General features: G+C 43.1%; 1 protein-coding gene across 1 annotated transcript in view; it reads right to left on the minus strand.

Moving 5' to 3' along the window:
• Positions 1-1,596: 1,596 nt before the first annotated feature.
• LOC138614592 (caveolae-associated protein 1-like) overlaps positions 1,597-25,910 on the minus strand; it is a 59,560-nt gene continuing 35,246 nt past the window's right edge. Inside the window, exon 3 of the mRNA XM_069688125.1 lies at positions 1,597-4,297. Within this exon, the coding sequence (XP_069544226.1) occupies positions 3,425-4,297 (873 nt within the window). The 3' untranslated portion in view covers positions 1,597-3,424. The remainder of the gene's footprint in view (positions 4,298-25,910) is intronic.

Here is a 25,910-nt window from a genome sequence, read left to right on the forward strand (position 1 = left end):
TGAAGTGATCATGACAAAAGATGATACATTTCTAACTGTGTAATATTGAAGAAATGTTTCATTATTTATAGATCAACGGGGAACACATACTTTGGAGAGAGCCCACAATTAAAAACACAAAAACTGTGATCCAAATAGCTTTTATTAATTAAATCATTAGTGGTTAAGCAATGCAACATAATACAGGAATCAGTTACTGACAAACAAAAGCAAGGAAACTGCTAAATGTGAGCAACAGTGTGTTCCAGTGGGTGAGTACAGCCTCATGTCTTCACTGCTCTGACAGACATGGCAGTGTTCACCCACTGTGACAGTTGGAGCATTAAACCGCCGACCGTCTGCAGCACAACTACAGCTCGTAAGGAATAATATTTCATCCTCACTGTCGTATCATTTGTTGAAATGGGAAATCTCAAACCTCACAAGAGTTGGGCCTGAAAGCTGAACGCAGCAGATGACAGGAGGCTCTCCACATGCAGGATGATCTGCACTGCCAGTGCTTCACATTATCCCCATCATCCAAAAACATGCACTTCAGGTCTAACAAAATCAAATGACAGGTCATCATTGTAAATGAGAATTGGTTCTCAATTGATTCTACCTGGTTAAATAAAGGTCATATATATTCAAAAAATGAACACAAAGAACATGGTGACGAGTCTCAGCTGCAAACTAAACTCTGGCAGCACAAAAGTAAGATGACCTTTTGTTCTTTTGTCTTTCCTAGAGTCACAAATGAGGGTAGCGTTTGTCCCAGTATTCGTCTCACCAGGACTCACCTAGAAACAGAGCTGGCTGGAAATGTATCTGAAGAAGCTACAAAACCTGCAGTCAGAGGAGAACAGTCATTCTCGCAAGGCACTTAACATACCACCAGTAGTGGTGCAAATACAAAACCCATTAATATATCATGTTTCAGACAAACAATGGGAACAATAGAGGGAGTATTTCAATGAAACGGTCATTTGAAAAAGAAGAGTTGTGGTGAAATGCACCTTTAATGCGGAGCAGAGACCATTCCTGTGAGATGACTGGACACTAGGGGGCAGTGTGACACCGCAGCAGTAACACTCTTCATCTGAACCCTCCATAGACTGCAGTGTTGATGAGAGGTTCAACAGAGCACCTGAGAGTCTGGGATTTATTTCTGGAACACTTCTAACAGGTTTTACACAAATATGTGTGCTCATCATCACCTAGAAATACAACAGACATCACTGTTCTTCTAAATAGCGTAAATTAAGCAGAGCAGATAACACTTGAGTATTTAAACAGCTGAATAGTAATAACAGGAAGGAATAGTTAAGCGTGTGTGATATGTGATATTTCTAATATGTAGCCAGTGTGTTTGTGGATCATTGGGCCGATGGCAATCTGCTACTGGAGATATGTTTTCACAAATATGACTGAAATTCAAAGGACAGGATAGAAGAGTTGTTTCCATATTCTCATCCCACTCGCTGCGAATGGGTGGTGTCTTGGAATAAAAAAAATTAAACAGAAAATAAAATGCGGACAGATTACACTTTCTTACGTGAAGATGATGGAGTCCCTTCCGGATGATCCGATCATGTCAGTTCTGCTGTTGTCTCTTTCCTCCTATTTTCTTCTTGTCTTAATTCATGATCATTTACACCACAAAACAAACACAAACACACTTTAACAACCCTTGAAGTGCTTTTGCAAACGTGGGAAGAATATCATTAAGACCTTTACAATATTTCAAGCACAACCAAATGAAGTCAAACCATATCAAATGACTTTCTACAATGTGGGTCTTATTTTGGTAGATTTGGCCATCATACCTGGAGGGGGAGGGGGGAGGGAGGGGAGGGGGGCTCCATGTCCTCCTGCTCTTTGTGCAACATGTGCAGTTTTTCTAATTCGCAACGTTTGTCGTTAGCATTTTTGGGGGTCATTTGAGGGTACCACAAAAAGCTGTGAACACAACACGACACACATATCATCACTTTGTAAAATGGATATGGTGAGTTACACATCTAGCAAACATGAAGCAACATTACTGTGTATAGAGTTGTATAGAGTCAATATTCACTCTTTTTTTAGCTCGTTTCTGGTCTGCACAAATTCCTGAGAAAAACATGTCTCCTGAGCTGCTCAATGTTCCTCTTCCTTCACGGCCTCGTTGTTGTGAACAGGAAGTGAACATCACTTCACTCACTGCATGTTCATGTTTGTATAATGAAATGACACTTCAGGCCTGTTCACACCCGGCATTATCATATGTCTCCATGTGTCTCCAGCGACCTTTTGGGATCAGATCTCTATGTGCAAATAAACACACATCACATAAATAAATAAGTAAATAATCTTGTGAACACATTCAGAAGGGAGAGATGAGTCAAAGGAACATTTAACTGGATGAGACATGTTTGTGCTCTTCAGCCTTGTTTTAATGTGTCATCAGTTAACCTATTGATGACGTATATCAGATCTGTAAATGTAAGATCATTAGAGTTTGTAATTTGCTACCTGAACCGTCAGGCTCAAGCCGATCATGTCTGTTCAAGCTCAAATTATTGAATGATTCCAGAAGGCTGGGCTCTGCGGTGTAGTGTTTAATGAACTGCGCTAGCGGTCAGTGGCTCTTTAACAGCTGTGGGTCTGATGAGCAGGTAAATCTGTTCCTCTACTGCAGAGCAGGTTTTCTGTTGGATGCTGTTTCTTTTGATTGTCCAGAGGACATGGTGCCCAGGACACATTCACGTTCACTCTGCTTAACACGAGGCCACGTGAGTCCCAGAACACCTCCGAACGTGGTCGGAGTGGATTGGATCTCAATGCGTTCTCAATTCTTCCTGAGTGTGTTCACACCTGAACTGAGCAGTCCACTTGAGGTCGGCTCACCCACAATGTGTGTTAAAGCCAGGTGTAAACAGAGCCATCAGTCCTGCAGCTGAAGGACCGCTGGACTTCTGCAGCTGTTACCTTCCAAAGATATAAAAAGTCTGACGAGTCAAGAGACTTGAGCAGTGAGAAATCAGACAGGATGAAAACAAACCTAAAGGTTGACCAAAGACAGCACAAAGGTGGACATACCAGCCTCCAGGTACAACTTTGACTTTGACCTAAGACCTTCTGCTTGTACACAAAAGTTCTTTTGCAGCGAAGGATTACTGAAAACATCAGTTGGCTCACCTGTTGTCTCGTTCATCACCTGTCTGATCGACTGACTGACCCTTCAAACCTGTGGTGACATCGGCATGTTCTCACAAAGTACTGAGATGAGTGCAGCTATCTTAACGTATAGGAATAATGGCCAAAATTATTACAATAAAACCCAAGTTGTAATCAACCTTATTATTTTTGGTCTTCTCATTCCCAACAGTTGTTTTTTACAAAAGAACCTCAGGGTTGGTGAAAAGGATTTTGTTATGATTGTGGCAAATTTCTTGTTCTAGATTTAATCACTGTCTCTGTCTCTGTCCTCCTGCAAGGCATCATGGCTGTCCTCCTCTTCATCCTCGTCAGCGTCTTCCTCATCCCCGCCTCCATTCATCATCTCCATCTCGACCTCCACAGCACCCTCCTCAACCTCCCCGTCCAGCTCGCCGAAGGGCTCAGCATCCTGGGACACCTCCACCATCTCGGTGCCTTGAACCACCTCCACGGCCCCCTCGCGGACCTTCTTCACGTGGAAGGTGAAGGGGGGCACCTTGTACACAGCTGTCTTGGATCGAGCGTAAACCACGTGGTCTGGTGTGAAAGCCTTCTTCATCTTGTCACTGGATGTCTTCATCTTCTGTTTACGCTCAGGGTTGACACTGATGCGTGTTCCAAGTTTTCCCATCTTCTTCTCGATGTTGTGACGTGTCTTCTCCAGGTTCTCTCTGGTCTTCTGCTTTGTCTTCTCCAGGTTCTCCTTGGTCTTTTGTCTGGTCTTCTCCAGGTTCTCCTTTGTCTTCTGCTTTGTCTTCTCCAGGTTCTCCTTTGTCTTTTGTCTGGTCTTCTCCAGGTTCTCTTTGGTCTTTGCTCTGGTCTTATCCATCTTCTCCTTGGAGAAAACGGTCTTCAGGGTTTGTACACGCTGCAGGCTGCTGCGCTTGATGCGTTCGGCACGAGACTCCTCAATGGAGTCCCCGACGTCCACCCCCTCCTCATCTGACGAGAGGTCTACATGGGTTTTTTCTTCCTTTTCTCCTTCTCCTGCCTCCTCCTCGAGCTCCTCCACTTCTTCTTTGAGCTCCAGCAGACTGCCACCTCTGCTTCCTGACACAGACTCCGAAACCTTCATGGATTTAGAGATGCTGAGTTTGGAGGGGACCTTTACCTCATCCTGTGGACAAAGGAACATAAAACATGTCAATGAAATGTAAAAGTTTATCAAAGTTCAAAAACCAAGAAGAGAAACTTGTTGAAAAACTTTCTGAAATGTGTGTAAGTACAGAAATGTCTCTGAGCAGTGTAAAAGGTCAAGGTACCTGCAGCTGCAGCAGCATATATAACTAAAGCACATGTCGTGTGTTAGTTTGATGCATAGTTCCCAAATTTGACGTCTTTAGAGTTTAATTGAGATGAAGAAAATGTGTGATGAGACCTTCATGCAGTTTGTTGTCATTACTTTACATGACTGTGATTCATCTTTCTCAGGCCTAAAAACCTCCAGAAGGACATAGGAAGAGGAGCAGGGCTATCTGAGGTTTAGATTAAAGCAGGAAGAACTGATATTTGTACCATTGAGGGCAGTGAAAGCACAACACTGACATACTTCACTGTCACCTTTTTAAATTCTTATGACCAACATGTCAACAGGTGCATGTTTACATATACACACAACACTGCAACATTAATTTCATGCATTTGGAGTCATGTCGGTGTCCGCTTGAATGGACATTCACTAGCAAGGACCACGACCTCAAATGCCGAGCACGAACCTTCATTGATTATTTGGAGCAGTGATGAATGGTTGAGGGAGACGGAGCCGGGGTGAGAGTTAACGGTTTGGGTAAGGCTTAGTTGAGGATCCACTGCGGCTCCTGGGCCTTGCAGATCCCCAAGGTACCCATGTGGGAGATGGAAGGATAATGATTATGAAGATGATAATAATAAGTAATAATAGTTCTATAAGAGGGAGGGAGGGTGTGATACGGAAAACGGGAACAGGCAAGGGCTTATTTTGGGTAGATATTTATGGGTATACAACTGGAAGTGGGGGAGTGATTGAGGCATGGTCCTGCTGCAAATGATCTCCAATTAAATATTCAATCTCCTTTTAGCTCTGCTCTGGTCTCTACATGTTCCTGAGCACTTCACTAACAATGCAAAGCATGTTTCCTGTGTGTGCGTGCATGCACAGGTACACGAAGGCTAACTGAGGAGAACAGCATGACTCACCAGTTAGGATTTGCACACAATAGAGGCATTCGAGGCCTGAACAGAGATGTCAGCTGATTACGTGAGTGTAACGAGACTCCAGGGTTCACTCATTTAATTCAACAGAGGGAAGACATGACAAAGAAACGTGAGTGTATGACAGTATGTTGGAGGATCTCTGTTACAGCTCTGAGCAAAGTATTAAACAGTCACAGAGCTTACACACAATAATAAGATATGGATAATATATACAGTCACTTAACATATCGCCCTCACAGAAACATGGGGGTTGAAGTTTTGTGGTCTGATTGTGTTTTGTTTCAGGCAGACACATGTTCGGATTCTCTTCCGTCATTGGTGTGTAAGTGTGTGAATAGGAAACAGTGTGAAGCACTCAGAGACCGCTGAGACCACAAAAGAACAGCCCTTTTACTTATGTTAAATGTAATTATACTTCATATATGAATACATAGAAACAGTTGATTCGCGTGTGTTCAAGTGACTGCAGTCAGACGCAATCTGAGGTGCTTTAAAATATAAACAATGATAAAGTGAGTCGATGTGATCTTCTGTTCAACAGTGATAACATGACAGAGGCTGCCAGTCACATGATGGGAAGAATAATGACACTATGAAAAGTTGGTTCACGTTTTAAACTAGAAAAACAACAACAACAACAACTACAAACAGACCTATAACAACAACAACAACAACAACAACTACAAACAGACCTATAACAACAACTACAACAACAACAACTACTACAACTCTTAGTAGTTTTCTCTGGACCCCTTCCTAACCGGACCAGTGATGATATGTTTAGCCGTACGTCTTCACTTCACCGCTGGTTGTCGAGGTGGTGTCCCGCTAACAATGTGGGCTTCATTGACAACTGGAATACTTTCTGGGGGAAACCTGGTCTGATCCAGAGAGATGGCATCCATCCTACTTTGGATGGTGCAGCTCTTCTTTCTAGAAATATGGCCATGTCTCTTAACAGCCCTAAAACCTGACATCCAGGGTTGAGGCCAGGACGCAGAGCTGCAGTCTTACAGCTCCTCTGCAGCTTCTTTAGAGCTGTCACTCACCCAAAACCTTCAACATCCTGTAGAGACCACCTATATTTAAAAAAAAACTCAACAAAAGATGTATCAATAAAAATGTAATAAAAATGGATCCTACCAAATTAATGGATCAAAAAAAATCTGACAATTAAAAGCGGACTATTAAATATGAAATCTCTCTGGTCTAAATCTCTGTTAGTAAATGACTTGATAACTGATCATCAGATTGATTTACTGTCTCACAGAGACCTGGCTGCAACAGGAAGAATATGGTAGGATTAATGAAGCAACTCCTCCCAGTCATATTAATTATCATGTTCCTAGAGATTCAGGCCGAGGAGGAGGAGGAGGAGGAGGAGGAGGGGAAGGAGGAAGAGGAGGAGGAGGAGGAGGAGGAGGAGGAAGAGTGGCAGCAATCTTCCACTCAAGTTTATCAATTAATTCAAAGCCTAAACTTAGTTGTAAATCATTTGAGAGTCTGACTCTTAGTCTCTCACCCAAACTGGAAAGCAGAGAAACGGATTGTATTGTTGTTGTTTATCTCCCACCTGGTCCTTATTCAGAGTTTCTAACTGAATTCTGACTTTTGATCAGATTTAGTGCTGAGTTCAGATAAAGTGATGATAGTGGGAGACTTTAACATTCATGTTGACGTGGACAACGACAGCCTCAGTTCTACTTTCAGCTCATTATTAGATTCTATAGGCTTTTCTCAGAATGTAAATAAACCCCGTCACCGTGGTAACCACACCCTCCATCTGGATCTGTCGTATGGGATGGAAACTGAAAATGTAATGGTATTTCCTCAAAACCCTGTTTTGTCGGACCACTTCTTATTAACATCTGAAGTTACAATAATGGACGACACAGCATGTGGGAATAAATCCCACTACAGTAGATGTCTGTCAGATGATGCCGTGGCCAAGTTTAAGGAAGCAGTTACATGTTTATCCTCTTCGATGCCGTGTGTTAAAGCAGTGGAAGACATCTACGTTGATCTTAGTCCCACACAAGTGGATCATCTGGTAGAAAACACTGCAGTATCTCTGCTACAACTCTAGATGATGTCGCCCCTCTGAAGAAGAGAGTCATGAACCAGAGGAAGTTGTCTCCGTGGTACAACTCAGAACTACGCTCTGCTAGGCAGGCGACTAGAAAGATGGAAAGGAAATGGAGTTCCACTAATTTAGAAGAATTTCACCTGCCTGGAAGGAGAGTCTAATATTATATAAGAAAGCTCTTCGTAAGGCCAGGACTTTATATTATTCATCATTAATAGAGGACAACAAGAACAACCCCAGGTTTCTTTTCATCACTGTAGCAGGCTGACAAAGAGTCACAGTTCTGTTGAGTCCTCTATTCCTTCAGCTCTCAGCAGTAATGACTTCATTAACTTCTTTACTAATAAAATTCTTACTATCAGGGCCGACCCTTCCTGACACCATCACTGATGTGATGTTAAACACAGCAGCCCTGAAAGCAACTGTAGGACCAGATGTAAACTTGGAACATTTCTCTCCTGTTGAGCTCTCTGAGTTAACTAGAATTATTTCTTCATCTGGATCCTATAGCTGTCTGTTAGATCTCATCCCAACTAAACTTTTTAAGGAAGTCTTCCCTTTAATTAATACTTCCATATTAGATCAGATCAACCTATCTATAGTAACCGGCTATGTACCGCAGGCTTTTAAAGTGGCTGTCATTAAACCTTTACTTAAAAAGCCGACTCTTGATCAGCTGTTTTAGGAAACTACAGACCAATTTACAACCTGACGTATAATTCTAAAATCCTTGAAAAAGTTGTTTCAAATCAACTTTGTGATCATTTACAAAGGAATGATCTGTTTGAAGATTTTCAGTCTTTAGAGTTCATCATAGCACAGAAACAGCTCTGGTGAAAGTTACTAACGACCTTTTATTAGCCTCAGATAATGGACTCGTCTCTGTACTTGTTCTTCTGGACCTCAGTGCTGCTTTTGATACGATTGATCATACGATCTTATTACAGAGATTAGAAGACGTTACGAGGATTAAAGGAACTGCTTTAGACTGGTTCAAATCCTACTTATCAGATAGATTCCAGTTTGTCCATGTCAACAATGAGTCTTCCAGACAAACAAGAGTTAGTTATGGAGATCCACAAGGCTCAGTGTTAGGCCCAATACTTTTTACTTTGTACATGCTTCCATTAGGAGATGTCATCAGGAAGCACTGCATCAACTTCCATTGTTATGCAGAGGACACTCAGCTATATCTTTCTATAAAACCAGATGAAACTAATCAGTTAGTAAAACTTCTTTGCATGTTCTCCCTGTGCTTGCGTGGGTTCTCTCCGGGTTCTCCGGCTTCCTCCCGTCATCCAAAAACATGCACCTCAGGTCAGGTTACCTGGCGCCGCGCTAGTGGCAGCCTGTTGCAGCAGCTCCCCCCTGCTGTAGCGAAGAAATTTCCCCTCTGGGATTAATAAAGTGAAATAAATAAAATAAAAAAAAAATAAAACTTGAAGCCTGTCTAAAAGACATAAAGGCCTGGATGACCAAAAACTTCCTGCTTTTAAATTCAGACAAAACAGAAGTTCTTGTACTTGGTCCTAAACACCTCAGAAACTCTTTCTGTAATCACTTAGTTACTCTAGATGATGTTGTCTTGGCCTCCAGCAAAACTGTGAGGAACCTTGATGAGAATTTGTCCTTTAGCCACCATATAAAGCAAATCTCCAGAACTGCCTTCTTTCATCTACGTAATATTAATCAAATCAGGAAAATCCTTCCTCAGCGTGACGCAGAAAAACTAATTCCTGCGTTTGTTACTTCTAGACTAGATTATTGTAATTCCTTGTTGTTAGGATGTCCAAATTACTCATTAAAAACCTACAGCTGATCCAAAATACTGCAGCAAGAGTACTGATGGGATTTATCAAGAGAGATCATATTTCTCCAGTTTTATCTTCTCTTCACTGGCTTCCTGTGAAATCAAGAATATAATTTAAAATTCTCTTGATGACTTACAAAGCTCTACATGACCAGGCTCCATCATATCTTGGAGACCTTATAGAACCATATAATCCTAGCAGAGCACTTCTCTCTCAGTACGCTGGTCTACTTGTGGTTCCTAGAGTTTCCAGAAGTAGAATGGGAGGCGGCGCTTCAGTTTTCAGGCTCCTCCCCTGTGGAACCAGCTCCCAGTTTGTGTTGGAGGGGCAGAAACCCTCTCTAGCTTTAAGATTAGACTCAAAACGTTCCTTTTTGATAAAGCCTATAGTTAGAGCTGGCTCAGGTAGACCTGAACCAACCCTTAGTTATGCTGTTATAGGCCGAGGCTGCTGGGGGACCTCGTTACACGCTGAGCTTCTTTTCTTTCCTCCTCCTCTTTAACTGACTCATACCTCACCATCTTTTTCTCTCCCATAGTTTCTTCTTATTATCTGTTGTCTCCATTCAGATCCTTCGCTCACGTAGTTTCTGTTCTTTCTTTTCCAGATGTCCCGTCATGGAGCTGCATGTCTCTGTCCTGCGCTTGTCGTCTCCACCAACAGTTCTTCTCTTCTATCTCTATGCTGTCCTTTTCTCTCTCTGCTCTCCTCTCACCCCAACCGGTCGAGGCAGATGCTCTACCCACCTCTGAGCCTGGTTCTGTGAACAGATGTTCTCCACCTCTGTTAACAGATGCTCCGCCCACCTCTGATCCTGGTTCTGTTAACAGAGGCTCCGCCCACCTCTGTTCCTGGTTCTGTTAACAGAGGCTCCGCCCACCTCTGATCCTGGTTCTGTCGGAGGTTTCTTCCTGTTAAAGGGAGTTTTTCTTCCCTCCGTTGGAGGTTTTTCTCCCTTAAAGAGGAGGGTTTTTTTCCCCTCCTGGCTGATGTGGGAATTGTTGAATTGTTGGGTTTCTCTGTATAATATTGTAAAGTTCTGCTGTAAGGACTTTAATGTGTTAAGTGTCATGAAATAACCTTTCTTGTGATTTGGCGCTATATACTGTAAATAAAATTGAATTGAATTGAATTGAATTGAATTGAATTGAATTGAATTGAATTGAATTGAATTGAATTGAATTGAATTGAATTGAATTGAACTACAACAACAATAACTACTACAACAATTACAACAACTACAACAACAACAACAACAATGACAACAAGTACAACATCAACAACTACAACAACTACAACAACTACAACTACAACAATAAGAATTACAACAACTACTACAACTACATCAACAACAACTACAAAAATAACTATTGCAACTACAATATCAACAACTACTACATCAACAACAACTACTACAACATCAACAACTACTACAACTGCAACATCAACAACACCTACAACTACAACAACAACTACAACAATAACTACAACTACAACAATTTCAACAATAATAACAACTATAACAACAGCACTTACAATCACAATTATATCAACAACTACAACATTAACAACTACTACAACAACACCACCTTCAACACCAACAACAAATACAACAACATCAACAACTACAACAACATGATCAACTACTTCAACAAGTACAACATCAACAACTACTACAACTACAACAACAACAACTACAACAACAATTACAATAACAACAACAGCTACTACTATATCAACAACTACTAGAAAGTGGATCACATCACTCCAGTTCTGAGGTCTTTACACCGGCTTCCTGTCCAACAAAGAATTGACTTTAAAATCCTGCTGTTGGTTTATAAAGCTCTGAATAGTTTAGGGCCAAAATACATTTGTGATCTGCTGCAACCTTCTGAACCATCCCGACCCCTCAGGTCGTCTGGGACGAGTCTCCTTTCTGTCCCAAGAGTCAGAACTAAACATGAAGAAGCAGCGTTCAGTTTTTCTGTTCCTCATATCTGGAACAAACTCCCAGAAAGCTGCAGGTCTGCTGAGACTCTCAGCTGCTTCAAATCAACATTGAAGACTTTTCTGTTTGCTGCCTTCAATTGAACCAGACTCAAGGATGTTCATCAATTTTTTGCATTTCTGCATTTTATTACTGTATTTTATTTCTTAAACTGCACTGCAACTTTTATTCTATTTTTAGCTTGTTTAATTTTTAATTACTGTTTTTAATGTTTCGATCAATGTTCTCAATTGTTTTTAAATTTCCTTTTCCTTATGTTTTGATGCTTTTAATGGTTTTAATAGTGACTTTTCTACACCTTGTGAGATGTTCGACCTTTCTCTAGCGCCCTCTCAGGATGAAGTCGCTCCACTGCAGGCAGAACTCTGTAACAGTGTTTTACCAGTCTGAATCTGTGCTTTGGTTTTAGACGTTATCAGGTAAATGTGTTGCTCAGCACAGTTTTCACACCTACTGTAGAAGAGCAGCACTCGCAGACCTGTGCCTGACCCCGACCCACCCTGATAAAGCATTCCTGCACAGCAACACCTAATTCCCCTCCTTCATTCCCCTCGCTCTTCCATCTCCCTCCCACCTTTTGTATTCCAGATGAGGAACCTTTCTTTGCCTTTCTCCCATGTGCCCCGTTTCACCTCTTAAACACAATGCTCTGGTTTGTTAATGAAGGGATGGAAGGAGGGGCAGAGGGGAGGGGGTCTTCCTCTTTCCATCACGGCAAATCTTCATCACTGGGCTCCTGCATGTCTGCATGAAGTACTTGTAATATGTCTGTTCCTCTCCTCCAACACTGATCAAAACAGGAACATGTAGAGCCAGGACAAAGGGATGGGGGGGGGGGGTTGGGAGGGAGGGGGGTGAAAAGGTGTGGAAAGTGGAGATGCTTTTCTACTGCCGTATGACTCGAGTAATAGCAGTCAGATGACTCCTCAGAGTCTTGGAAAACCATCTGCTCAGCAGGAAGGTGATAGCATCAAAGTGTTAGCTGGAAGGTGGAGGATGGGGGGGTTCCATTGTGATGGTGGTTTTATGGCCGTATTGTACTGCAATATCTTGGGTAAACTTGACATTCGATGAGGGATTCTGGCTTCCTGAGCAGCTGGAGGGGGCGGGTGGGTGGGGGGTGGAAAATACCTCCCGTTACGTCAACAACGTTAAGAACAAAACATGTGTGATGAAAATGAAATGAATGTTTCTGACATGAGCTCACAGCAAAAACATTCACAATGTGTCGTGTGTAGTGTTTTCTTGTGTTTTCTTGTATGTAGTGTTTTCTTGTGTGTAGTGTTTTTTCTGTACAACCAACTACACAACCAACACACACTCAACGACACAACCAACACACAACCAACTACACAACTAACACACAACCAACTACACAACCAACTACACAACCAACTACACAACCACCTACACAACCAACACACAACCAACTACACAACCACCTACACAACCAACACACAACCAACTACACAACCAACACACACTCAACGACACAACCAACACACAACCAACTACACAACCAACTACACAATCACCTACACAACCAACACACAACCAACTACACAACCAACACACACTCAACGACACAACCAACACACAACCAACTACACAACCAACACACAACCAACACACACTCAACGACACAACCAACACACAACCAACTACACAACTAACACACAACCAACTACACAACCAACTACACAACCAACTACACAACCACCTACACAACCAACACACAACCAACTACACAATCACCTACACAACCAACACACAACCAACTACACAACCAACACACACTCAACGACACAACCAACACACAACCAACTACACAACCAACTACACAACCACCTACACAACCAACACACAACCAACTACACAACCAACACACACTCAACGACACAACCAACACACAACCAACTACACAACCAACACACAACCAACTACACAACCAACTACACAACCAACACACAACCAACTACACAACCACCTACACAACCAACTATTGTGATCAGAAAGGATCATGGAGCTTGTTAGCTTTAAAAGGACGAGTATCTTACTCCCTGATCTGGAGAATTAAGGTCGAGGGTCAGAGGTCACTGCTTCATGGGTTTGCAGAAGATGGCTTCATCAGGAGGGAACTCTGCGCTGTTTGCGCGCGTGTGTGTGTGTGTGTGTGTGTGTGTGTGTGTGTGTGTGTGTGTGTGTGTGTGTGTGTGTGTGTGTGTGTGTGTGTGTGTGTGTGTGTGTGTGTGTGTGTGTGTGTGTGTGTGTGTGTGTGTGTGTGTGTCTGCAGCACATGGAAAGATTGCATGTGGAAGTTGAGGCATTCACCTCAGTGTTGACTTCCTGACCCTCCTAATTTAATGGGACATTGTTCTCCTGGAGAACGCAGCAGCAGAGACAGGAAGGTGTACTCAGGGCCCTGGAAAATACATGCGTGTGTGTGTGTGTGTGTGTGTGTGTGTGTGTGTGTGTGTGTGTGTGTGTGTGTGTGTGTGTGTGTGTGTGTGTGTGTGTGTGTGTGTGTGTGTGTGTGTGTGTGTGTGTGTTTGTGTGTGTGTGTAAATGCAGTCAGACTACATTTTGACTTTAGCTCTTACAAAACATGTACAAGGAGATCATCTTCATATCTAGTTTGCACTTAATTAGTGAACGAACAGAGAATTTGTTACAAAACACAGTGAACCACAGTGTGTGTGTGTGTGTGTGTGTGTGTGTGTGTGTGTGTGTGTGTGTGTGTGTGTGTGTGTGTGTGTGTGTGTGTGTGTGTGTGTGTGTGTGTGTGTGTGTGTGTGTGTGTGTGTGTGTGTGTGTGTGTGTGTGTGTGTGTGTGTGTGTCTGAGGGGGAGTCCGTGTGTCCTGGAGCAACGGGAGTAGTCGTCTCATGATTTGTTTCATCACAATAGGGGCCTGCACTCTTTGCTGTGTGTGTGTGTGTGTGTGTGTGTGTGTTTGTGTGTTGCTTTCCAGTGTTGCACAAGCTACATTATTATATGAGTGATATAAGCTTTCTTTGTTAGCTTGTTTGCTTGTTTCTTTCTTTCTTTCCTCCTCTTGCCTTCATCAGTAAGTCAGTCAGCAGACAGATTTCTGCAGTGACTCATGGCCGGCGGAAAACTTTCATCTGAGGTATTTACAGTGCTTTTACTCTGCTCACCACCACCCACTGTGTTCTACAACAGGAACCATCACACACTTCAGATATGTTCTGAGTATGTTCTGTGTTCTACAGCAGGAACCCACCCGTTTGAACGGTGACTCTCTGGTTGTGAGTGTGCATGATGACTCTCTGGAGGTGAGTGTGGATCACTCTGCTCAGGACTTTACTGCTAATCAGGCTTTTACTGTTGACTCTATTGTAATCTGCTGTTGCAGGTTGATACACAGTATGTTTGAGTCTGACTGCTTCACAGAGGAAAAAGAGGGAGAATCTGCAGCATGAGCGGATTTTAAATGAGCTGAGGTCTAAAACCTTTGTACAGCCTAACTACAGAGTCCCGGCAGTCAAAGGTAGTTGTTGTGAACCGACCTGCACTGATTCAAGTGATGATTTAAAGTTTCCTCCTGAATGAATCTCTTGTAGTAAAACTGTGTCCTGAAAACAAAAGACTGGAGGACATCAGTATCTTTCTTCTTCATCCATCATCATATCTGTTGTCAGCTCTGTACCTTTGTTTCTTGACAGTCACCTGTCACAGGTGTGGAGAATGTTTCACACGGCTATAGTGGGTGGAGCCTGGAGTGAACCAGGTTGACAAAGAAGAACCACGACAACAACAACAACATCAGAGCTCTTCCTGTACTTACTAAAAGAGTGTGTGAGTACATGGTGACCGAAACATCCTGAAATATCTTAGTTTCTAAATTGGTGTACGTTATTATAGCAGGTCGACCAATAGAAATCAGACCCAACTGTAATGCCTGTGTTTGCGTCTCCATGGTAACCGTGGTGAGCCTGACTGGAAAGGAGAGATCTTTCTTCAAACAGTTGGATCAAAGTGTGTGTGTGTGTGTGTGTGTGTGTGTGTGTGTGTGTGTGTGTGTGTGTGTGTGTGTGTGTGTGTGTGTGTGTGTGTGTGTGTGTGTGTGTGTGTGTGTGTGTGTGTGTGTGTGTGTGTGTGTGTGTGTAATTGTGTGCCAGTATGTTGACTTGTATGTGCTAATACATATGTTTAAATGCGTGTGATCATATGTGTAATGAAAGGCTTTGTGTGTGTGTAATGAATGTATTATGAATGTAGTGAAAATGTGCACTTCTGTGTGTGTGTGTGGGGGGAGGGGGGTTGTTGGCGTGAAGCAAACCATGGAAGCTTTCCACTCTCACACTGCAACCACTCATCAGGCTGATGTGGAGGAATTCTATTGGAACACACCCTCTCTGTAAACCACCAGTACTCCGTGGAAAAGATGTGTGTGTGTGTGTGTGTGTGTGTGTGTGTGTGTGTGTGTGTGTGTGTGTGTGTGTGTGTGTGTGTGTGTGTGTGTGTGTGTGTGTGTGTGTGAGAGAGTGAGTGTGTGTCTACTGTATAACCCGTATGAGCCACATGAATACTGTACTGTACAAGCTCCGAGTCCACATTCCACACACACACTCACACACACACACAGACAGTCACATACACAGTCACATACACAGTCACACACACACACACACACACACACACACACACACACACACACACACACACACACACACACACACACACACACACACACACACACACACACACACACACACACACACACACACACACACACACACACACACACACACACTCTCAGGGAGTTTTCCAGTAAAAAGGGAACTCCTGCTGACCTCACTACTCAAGATGTGTGAATATATGTGTGTGTGATGTTAAGATGTGTATATGTGTGTGTATATCTCTGTGTCTCTGTGTATGTGTGTGTATGTGTGTGTTAGTATGTGTTAATATGTGTGTGTGTGTGTGTGTGTGTGTGTGTGTGTGTGTGTGTGTGTGTGTGTGTGTGTGTGTGTGTGTGTGTGTGTGTGTGTGTGTGTGTGTGTGTGTGTGTGTGTGAGTGTGATGTAAAGCTATAAAGGTGAATTGAGGACAGACTGAGATTAAATGAGGACTTTGGAATTAACCCTTGTGTTGTCCTTGGATCAAAATGACCCGCAGCTGTGTTCAGCCAAGTTCTATTTTATTTTCATATTTTTTGGGATCATTGGTGACAAGGAGGCTGTGAGGGTTTATTTAAAGAATGATGACCAATGATCCCCAAAAAATATAAAAATATAGAAATAAAATAGAACTTGGTTGAACACAGCTGCGGGTCATTTTGACCCGAGGAGAACAGGAGGGTTAAAACCACTTCTTAGCTAAACTGAGAAAACAACTTCACAAACAGTTGTTCTGAGCCTTTGATTATATCCCATGTTGTCATGGAAACGTAGATGTTCATTTTTTATGAGATCTTTATGGACTTCAGTCAGACTTTGCGGTGAGAGTGTTTTCCCATCTGTTCCTGAGGTCTCTTACAGTAACTATAACTCTTTATAGCTCACGCTCTCCACAGAGGACACAAAGAAAGTCGAACATCCTCTGAACGCTTTGATTCACTTCCTCATTTTACATAAAAGACCTTCTACAAATGAATTGCACAGCACACTGTAAAGGCAGGCCAGGTCTAGACCAGTGGCCCAGTCTGGACCAGTGAACACGGTCTGGACACATTCTGGAGACATTCTGGACACATTCTAGAAACAGTCTGGACCATTGGACACATTCTGGACTAGTGGACACAGTCTGGACCAGTGAGGACCAGTGAGGACCAGTGTGGACCAGTGTGGACCAGTATTGACCAGTATGGACCCGTGTGGACTAGTATGGACCAGAGTGGACCAGTGTAGATTAGTGTGGACCAGTCTGGACACAGTCTGGACCAGTGAGGACCAGTATGGACCAGTGAGGACCAGTGTGGACCAATGAGGACCAGTATGGACCAGTGAGGAGAAGTGTAGACCAGTGTGAACCAGTGTAGAGCAGTGTGGAGAAGTGTAGACCAGTGTGAACTAGTATGAACTAGTGTGGAGAAGTGTAGACCAGTGTGAACCAGTATGGACCAGTGTGGATCAGTGTGGACCAGTGTGAACCAGTATTGACCATTGTGGACCAGTGTGGACCAGTGAGGACCAGTGAGGACCAGTGAGGACCAGTGAGGACCAGTGAGGACCAGTGAGGACCAGTGTGATCCAGTGTGGACCAGTGTGGACCAATGTAAACCAGTGTGGGCCAGTGTGGACCAGTGTGAACCAGTATTGACCAGTGTGGACCAGTGAGGACCAGTGTGGACCAGTGAGGACCAGTGAGGACCAGTGTGGACCAGTGTGGACTAGTGTGGACCAGTGAGGACCAGTGAGGACCAGTGTGGAGAAGTGTAGACCAGTGTAGACCAGTGTAGAGAAGTGTAGACCAGTGTGGACCAGTATGGACCAGTGAGGATGACGTGTGGACCAGTGTGGACCATTGAGGACCAGTGTGGACCAGTGTGGACCAATGAGGACCAGTGTGGACCAATGAGGACCAGTGTGGACCAGTGTGGACCAGTGAGGACCAGTGAGGACCAATGTGAACCAGTGTGGACCAGATATTATAGTTAAATGAAGCCCATAACAGTGATATTCATGCAGGCTATCAGACTCCTTCAGCTGATGGATGTGAAGACATTGCGTTTTTTAAGCGGTCACCGATTCTGTCCGTGTTTCTCATGAGATTTTCGTGGGAAACAGTGTGATGGTCTCACACACTGTAAAACTGCGGAGAGCAGTCAGTCGTCCTGTTTTCCAGTCGGCCTCTGTAATCAGAGACACGGGACCAGAGAGGGAGACATTTCTATATAAAGTGATGGCATGCTGCGGTCCCTGAGGGAGGAGAGGGTGGAGTCACTCCTTCCCCTCCTCTTTCTGTCTCTGATTCTTCTTCTTCCCTCCAGTCCGACCTGCTGTCTGTCTTTACAGTTAGAGAGTAAACTCCGATTACTGATGAATGAGACGGATCAGCGCCACATCTCCATGGCAACAGAACAAATATTCCTGATCATACTTATTTCTAATCCACTTGCTCAGTGCCATGAAACGAGACACAGGTGAACTAACCTGGACCAAACAAAATGAGATCTAACCTGTTCATCAGTCATTTCAGATATCCAGAACCAGAACAGAACCAGCTGTTTCCTGCTGCTCTTTGTCTTTAAACAAAGCTAAGCTGTTTTCAAACACACATGAAATGAAGATCAATCTGAAAATGAAGCAGACACGAAAACTGAACTTTTCTTTTTAATCTACTTGAACACAGTAATTATGAATATGTCTGTCCCCTTCCTTGTCCCTTACCCTGCATGGATGTGTCTCCCTGTGACAATATATCGTACAGTCCTTGAAGGCAGCAGGTCTGCTTGAGAGCAGCTCTGTAAAGATGCACAGGCTCCATGAATCTAACACATGTAAAGATTTCTTGAATTGTTTCCATGGCTGCAGACACGTGTGTGTGAGGCAGCTCTAAGCTGCTTTCACTCACTCTCTCACGGCAAGACACAGCTTGCCATTGTGGAGTATCACTGGAGGTTGTTTTACGGCATACTTCGGTTCGTGGGTATTCTGATCATGTGCTTTCATGCAGAGACACACAACAGCACAGACCATGGACACACAATCCTGTGTGATGAGTAAACCCACAACCGTGTCATCAATGACACCTCTGATGGATGAGTGTACCGTTCCATTGTCATAATCTAGGCATGGGAAATGTTTTAAATGAACAAGATGAGATTCATTTCTGCAGAAATGTAACATTATATTTACACGCTGTGAAGATCCAAACAAAACAAAACCTACACATCTGCGCAGCTGCTCGCAGTGTTCTGCGCTGTCAGGTCCGCTGGCTTTCTGCTCGAAGCACCAACCAAGTTAAATCCTGGAACTGCGGAAATTCATGTCCTGCACAGTGCAGTCAAACACACACAGCATTATGGACTTCAGACTGTAGATGAAAGCAGACGTAGCTTCAGGTCTGAAAAATGAGGTCGATCCTGAAGTGTCTAAGCTGCAATACCACCGAGTGCCACTAGAGGTCGGCTCCAAAAAGCCTCCGGCTCCATAGACTCTAGTTCAACTTCTCTCATTAAATACAAAGTCAAAGGAATTTTTCAGGATCGGGTTGGGGTCAGGTTGGGGTCGGGTCAGGTCAGGTTGGGGTCGGATCGGATTGGGGTTGGGGGGTCAGGTTGGGGTCGGGTCGGGTTGTGGTGGGGTTGGGGTCGGGTCGGGATTGGGGTCGAAACGGGTTGGGGTCAGGTTGGATTTGGGGTTGGGATCGGGGTTGGGGTTGGGTCAGGGTTGGGGTCGGATCAGGTTGGGGTCGGGTTGGGGTAGGAGTTGGGGTAGGGGTTGGGGTTTGAGTTGGGTTGGGGTCAGGTTGGGTCGGGTTGGGGTTGAGTTGAGGTTGGGGTCGAGTCGGGTTGTGGTCAGGTTGGGTCGGGTCGGGTTGGGGTCAGGTTGGGTCGGGTTTGAGTCGGGTCAGGTTGAGGTCGGGTTTGAGTCGGGTCAGGTCGGGTTTAAGTCGGATCAAGTTGGGGTCGGGTTTAAGTCAGGTCAGGTCGGGGCCGGGGTTGGGTTTAAGTCGGGTCAAGTCGGGGTTGGGGTCGGGTTTAAGTCAGGTCAGGTCGGGGTCGGGGTCGGGGTCGGGTTTAAGTCGGGTCAGGATGGGGTCGGGCGGTCAGGTTGTCTCTTAGAACGGGTCATATTGGTGCATCTTTTAAAAGCCCTGACCACTATGTACATTTCCCAACACTTGGATCACAGCGATCTGGACAGTGGGGACGGCGGTGGTCATTGCCATGGCAACCCTGTGTTACTCTTTCCAATAACAATGGAGGAGATGGATGTTTATGGAGAGATTTATGGAGCAGCAGAAGCGCTGGTTGCTCCGGTGGTGCTCTGTTAAACGTGTCCTCCACTAGATACTCACGAGGCTGTGATGCTGCAGATGTCAGTCAAACTGGACTCAGTGGAACCGGAGGACCAGTCATGTTCAGAGGGAACACTGACTTTGTGTTGCACTGCCTTCAAGTGGGATGGAAATAAAACAACGATCGAAATCATCAAAGCAGAGTCTGTCACATCCTGACTTCACTGTCGAGTACGAGTCAAGCTCCAAATCTTACATTTCCCATAATGCAGTTTGACAGTATTTGTGACGAGAGCCAAAGGTTTGTCAAACTCCAGTTTGTAATGGTGCCTTTGTTTTATAAACCTGTACAAAAGGTCAACATGAGATGACATAATCTGGGTTATTTTCAAGGGAAAACAGCTGCTTTAGGACTGGTCCCCATGTTTGATAAAGTCCCACTTGCAATTTTAGGGTTCAGTGTCTTGCTCAAGGACAGTTAGGCATGTGGACAGGAGGAGCTGGGATTGAACCACCAACCTTCCAATTATTGTGCAACCCACTCTACCAACTGAGCTACAGCCTCCCAATAGCATAATGAAACTAAAATTAATCGATAAACAGACAGTAACATGTAGACAAAACCAATTCACATATAAGCAAAAGAAAAGTGTACCTACAGTACAAACACATATATGTGTCACTGAGGCACAGAACATACATCAACACTGAACAAGACAAATGCACATATAGGCGAAACAAGCAGGCAAGACAGACAGTACATTAATGCTTGCACACCTGAGTGGCAACAAGCCATTCATTAAGGCTACGTTTGAATGTTTTGTACGTGTTTTTTGTGTGTATGTGTGATGGCAGAGCATTCCACGAGTGTGCTGAATTCACAGATAATGCAGATTTGCTAAAAGAGCTTGACCTATGGTGAAATGACACAATCACCTCTTGAAGCAGATATAGTGTGTCTGCTACTTTGAGTGCGTTGTTTAATAAATTCACTAAGCGGAGGCGGGACCATGCCATGTACAATTTGAAAAAACACATCAGTGAATTTAATGAGGTTCTCCCAACTCAAGAGTGTTTGATGAGGATATTGCAGTGATGGTGACTTTTAAAAAAAAAAATTATCAAGCGTTTTTAGAGCTTGTTTATGGAGAATATGGATAGATTTTAATGTTGTGCTGCTGGCTTGTGCCCAGCTGGTTAAGCAGTAGGTCAGATGGGGGATAATCATTCCATTAAAATACAGTTTTGCAGCCTGCATGGTTAGACTGTTTCTTATATATCTGAAATTCATGAGGTTAAATTTGAAGACCTTTGTCACATGTTTTACCTGCTTTTTAAAAGAGAGATTAGAATCAGTAAAAAATCCTAAATATTTCAAATCTGACCAGCAACATGAACATCTGGCTCCGGTGACACTTTGCAAGCCCTCTTTGTGAAGAACATACAAACAGTCTTTTTAACATTCAGGTGAAGGGAGTAGTGCTACTACTAGCACTACTACTACTACTACTACTACTACCACTACTACTACTTCTAGTACTACTACTAGTCCTCGTACTACTACCACCACTAGTACTACTACTACCACCACTACTATTACTACTACTACTACTACAAGTACTACTACTACTACTACTACTATTACTACTTCTGATACTAATACTGATACTGAAACTGATACTAATATTGATATTAATACTCGTACTAATACTAATACTCATGCTAATATGTTGTGTTATGTTTTAATTTAGCAATAATTGTAGCTAAAATCTTGTCAATCAGACTATTGACTTGGAACCTCCCCTGTGTTTGTCTGCTGGTTTAAATTCTCTAAATGTGTGTGTGTGTGTGTGTGTGTGTGTGTGTGTGTGTGTGTGTGTGTGTGTGTGTGTGTGTGTGTGTGTGTGTGTGTGTGTGTGTGTGTGCGTGTGCGTGTGCGTGTGTGCGTGTGTGCGTGCGTGTGCGTGACCACTGGTTTATGTGTTGTAGATCAAAACTATTAAGTATGAACTATAATGTTGAACTTGTGAAGTAGATAACTTGGTGACTTATCACAAACGTTCCTCTGTTGGAGGCCAGTGTTGTAAGTGACCATTCAAAGGTGGAATCATATGACCGAGTGGATCATATGAGGAAACAAACTGATGTTTTTAATAACCACAGCTTTGGACTATGAGTCACTGATGTCTGACTCATGTGGAAAAGCTTCTACTTGGAATAAAAATGTTTTGGGGTAAGACAACGATCTGACTGATCATTTCTCAATTGATGTCAAGTGAGCAGCATTAGAGTGGATTTATTGAACGTGGCGCCATGGCAGAAAAATATGGTGGTAGTGTTGAACAACTGAGTTCAAATAAACCTTAAAGGGTGTGGCAGTGATGAAAGTCTCCCTTTTGTAAATTAATAATTACTGTGCAGGTAGAATCTTCTGTTTAATGTGAAAATCCATCGCGTAACCTTGTTAACATTTATGATGTTCTTAATATCACAAGTGAAATAATCAGTTAACACCATGACTCATTATTTCTCTTTAGGAACTTGTGAGCTCATGGTTACAACATGTGAAGTCGTGTGCACCGTATGCTTGGCATTCAAGTAGTCAAGTTGTAAAAACACAGTTGCTAGGCAACGGCAATATGGACGGCTTCTAGAAGCCATAGAGGCTAACGGTTATCAAGCTAACAGGCGAAACGTAAGACAGGAAATACAAAGACACTAAAGGAAAAGATGAGGCCGTTGAGAAGATCAACATTTTCCTCAGATGTAGACTATTATCTAAATTATGAAATCAAACTCTACATAACTAAAACTATAATATATTAGCTCAACATCCAACCAAACATGAACTTTCATGACCTCTGACCTTTCTGTAAATGAAAGCAAACACGTCACAACTCGTGAACTCGAGGCTGATAGTTCGTTAGTTCTGACGTCGTGAATACCACAAGAGGGCGCCATTCATGCGGACTCTTCTCTGTACACGGTGAATACAACCCCATTTAAACGCAGCATTACTATCGGTCCGTAACGACTTGTTACTGCATTGTTAAGTTCTTATGTCAGGTCTGCATCATTAGTCTTGTTGCTTGGAAATTAGCTTTGCTTTTACTTGACCTTGGTGTTGGTTAATAACCGGTATTGGTTAATAATTGGTGTTGCTAAATAACCGGTGTTGGTTAATAACCGGTATTGGTTAATAACCTGTGTTGGTTGTTAACTGGTGTTGGTTAATAACCGGTGTTGGTTAATAACTGGTGTTGGTAAATAACCAGTGTTGGTTAATAACTGGTGTTGGTAAATAACCGGTGTTGGTTATTAACCGGTGCTAGTTGTTAACTGGTGTTGGCTAATAACTGGTGTTCGTTAGTAACTGGTGTTGGTTATTAACCAGTGTTGGTTAATATCCGGTGTTGGTTGTTAACTGGTATTAGTTAATAACCAGTGTTGGTTAATAACTGGTGTTGGTTAATAACCGGTATTGGTTAATAACCGGTGTTGGTAAATAACCAGTGTTGGTTAATAACCGATAAATAACTGGTACATTACATTACATTTATCTGACGTTTTTATCCAACGCGACTTACAATAAGGTCATTTCAACCATGAGGGTACAAATTCAGAACAACAACAATCAAGAAAGTACAATTTTTGGGAGGCTGTGGCTCAGACGGTAGAGTGGGTTGAACACTAATCAGAAGGTTGGTGGCTCAATCCCCAGCTCGTCCTGTCCACGTGCCTAAGTGCCCTTGAGCAAGACATTGAACCCTAAGTTGCTCCTGATGGTGTACCATTGGTGTGTGAATGTTCTCCTGATGGCAGCACCTTGCATGGTGATCTGTCTCATTAATGGGTGAATGCAAAAACCATGTTAAAGCGCTTTGAGACCGAAAGGTGATAAAGCACTATACTTGTACAGACCATTTACCATTTTCTTCAAGAAAGCCAAACTACAAAGTTCTATCAGTAAGTTCCATTTTAAGCTACTAAAGTTCTACTATTCAAGGTAAAGTCTGAAGAGGTGTGTTTTTAGTTTGTGGTGGAAGATGTTCAGACTTTCTGCTGTCCTGATGTCATTGGGGAGCTCATTCTACCATTTAGGAGCCAGGACAGCAAACAGATGGGATTTAGTAGAGTGTTTAGCTCGCAGTGAGGGATTCTTGTTGTTCTGGGTTTTGTACCCTCATGGTTGAAATGCACTTATTGTAAGTTGCTTTGGATAAAAGCGTCAGCTAAATGAAATGTAACAAGCTAGGAGGAGGAGGAGGAGGAGGAGGAGTGAATTTAGGAGGTTAAAGACCAGTCGAGCTGCTGCATTCTAGATGAGCTGCAGAGGACGAATGGTACTAACAGGTAGACCTGCCAGGAGAGAGTTACAGTAGTCTAGACGTGAGATGACCAGAACCTGGACCAGAACCTGGACCCGAGCCTGGACCAGAACCTGGACCAGAACCTGGACCAGAACCTGCACCTCCTTCTGAGTGAGAAGAGGATGTATTCTCCTGATGTTGTGCAACATGTATCTACAGTATACACCAGATATACCAGACAAACAAGAGTTAGTTATGGAGTTCCACAAGGCTCAGTGTTAGGTCCAATACTTTTTACTTTGTGCATGCTTCCATTAGGAGATGTCATCAGGAAGCACTGCATCAACTTCCATTGTTATGCAGAGGACACTCAGCTATATCTTTCTATAAAACCAGATGAAACTAATCAGTTAGTAAAACTTGAAGCCTGTCTAAAAGACATAAAGGCCTGGATGACCAAAAACTTTCTGCTTCTAAATTCAGACAAAACATAAGTTCTTGTACTTGGTCCTGAACACCTCAGAAACTCTTTCTGTAATCACTTAGTTACTCTAGATGACGTTGTCTTGGCCTCCAGCAAAACTGTGAGGAACCTTGGAGTCATCTTTGATGAGGATTTGTCCTTTAGCCACCATATAAAGCAAATCTCCAGAACTGCCTTCTTTCATCTATGTAATATTAATAAAAATCAGGAAAATCCTTCCTCAGCGTGATGCAGAAAAACTCATTCCTGCGTTTGTTACTTCTAGACTAGATTATTGTAATTCCTTGTTGTTAGGATGTCCAAATTACTCATTAAAAACATGCAGCTGATCCAAAATGCTGCAGCAAGAGTATTGACGGGATTTATCAAGAGAGATCATATTTCTCCAGTTTTATCTTCTCTTCACTGGCTTCCTGTAAAATCAAGAATAGAATTTAAAATTTTCTTGCTGACTTACAAAGCTCTACATGACCAGGCTCCATCATATCTTAGAGATATTATAAAACCATATAATCCTAGCAGAGCACTTCTCTCTCAGTACGCTGGTCTACTTGTGGTTCCCAGAGTTTCCAGAAGTAGAACAGGAGGCTGAGCTTCAGTTTTCAGGCTCCTCCCCTGTGGAACCAGCTCCCAGTTTGTGTTGGAGGGGCAGAAACCCTCTCTAGCTTTAAGATTAGACTCAAAACGTTCCTTTTTGATAAAGCCTATACTTAGGGCTGGCTCAGGTAGACCTGAACCAACCCTTAGTTATGCTGTTATAGGCCGATGCTGCTGGGGGACCTTGTTACACGCTGAGCTTCTTTTCTTTCCTCCTCCTCTTTAACTGACTCATACCTCACCATCTTTTTCTCTCCCATAGTTTCTTATTATTATCTGTTGTCTCCATTCAGTTCCTTCGCTCATGTAGTTTC

This window comes from Brachyistius frenatus, unplaced genomic scaffold (assembly GCF_029030835.1).
Source record: "Brachyistius frenatus isolate BFR_SWC_R1_liver_20210118 unplaced genomic scaffold, ASM2903083v1 Contig_529, whole genome shotgun sequence".
Taxonomy (NCBI): Eukaryota; Metazoa; Chordata; class Actinopteri; family Embiotocidae; genus Brachyistius; species Brachyistius frenatus.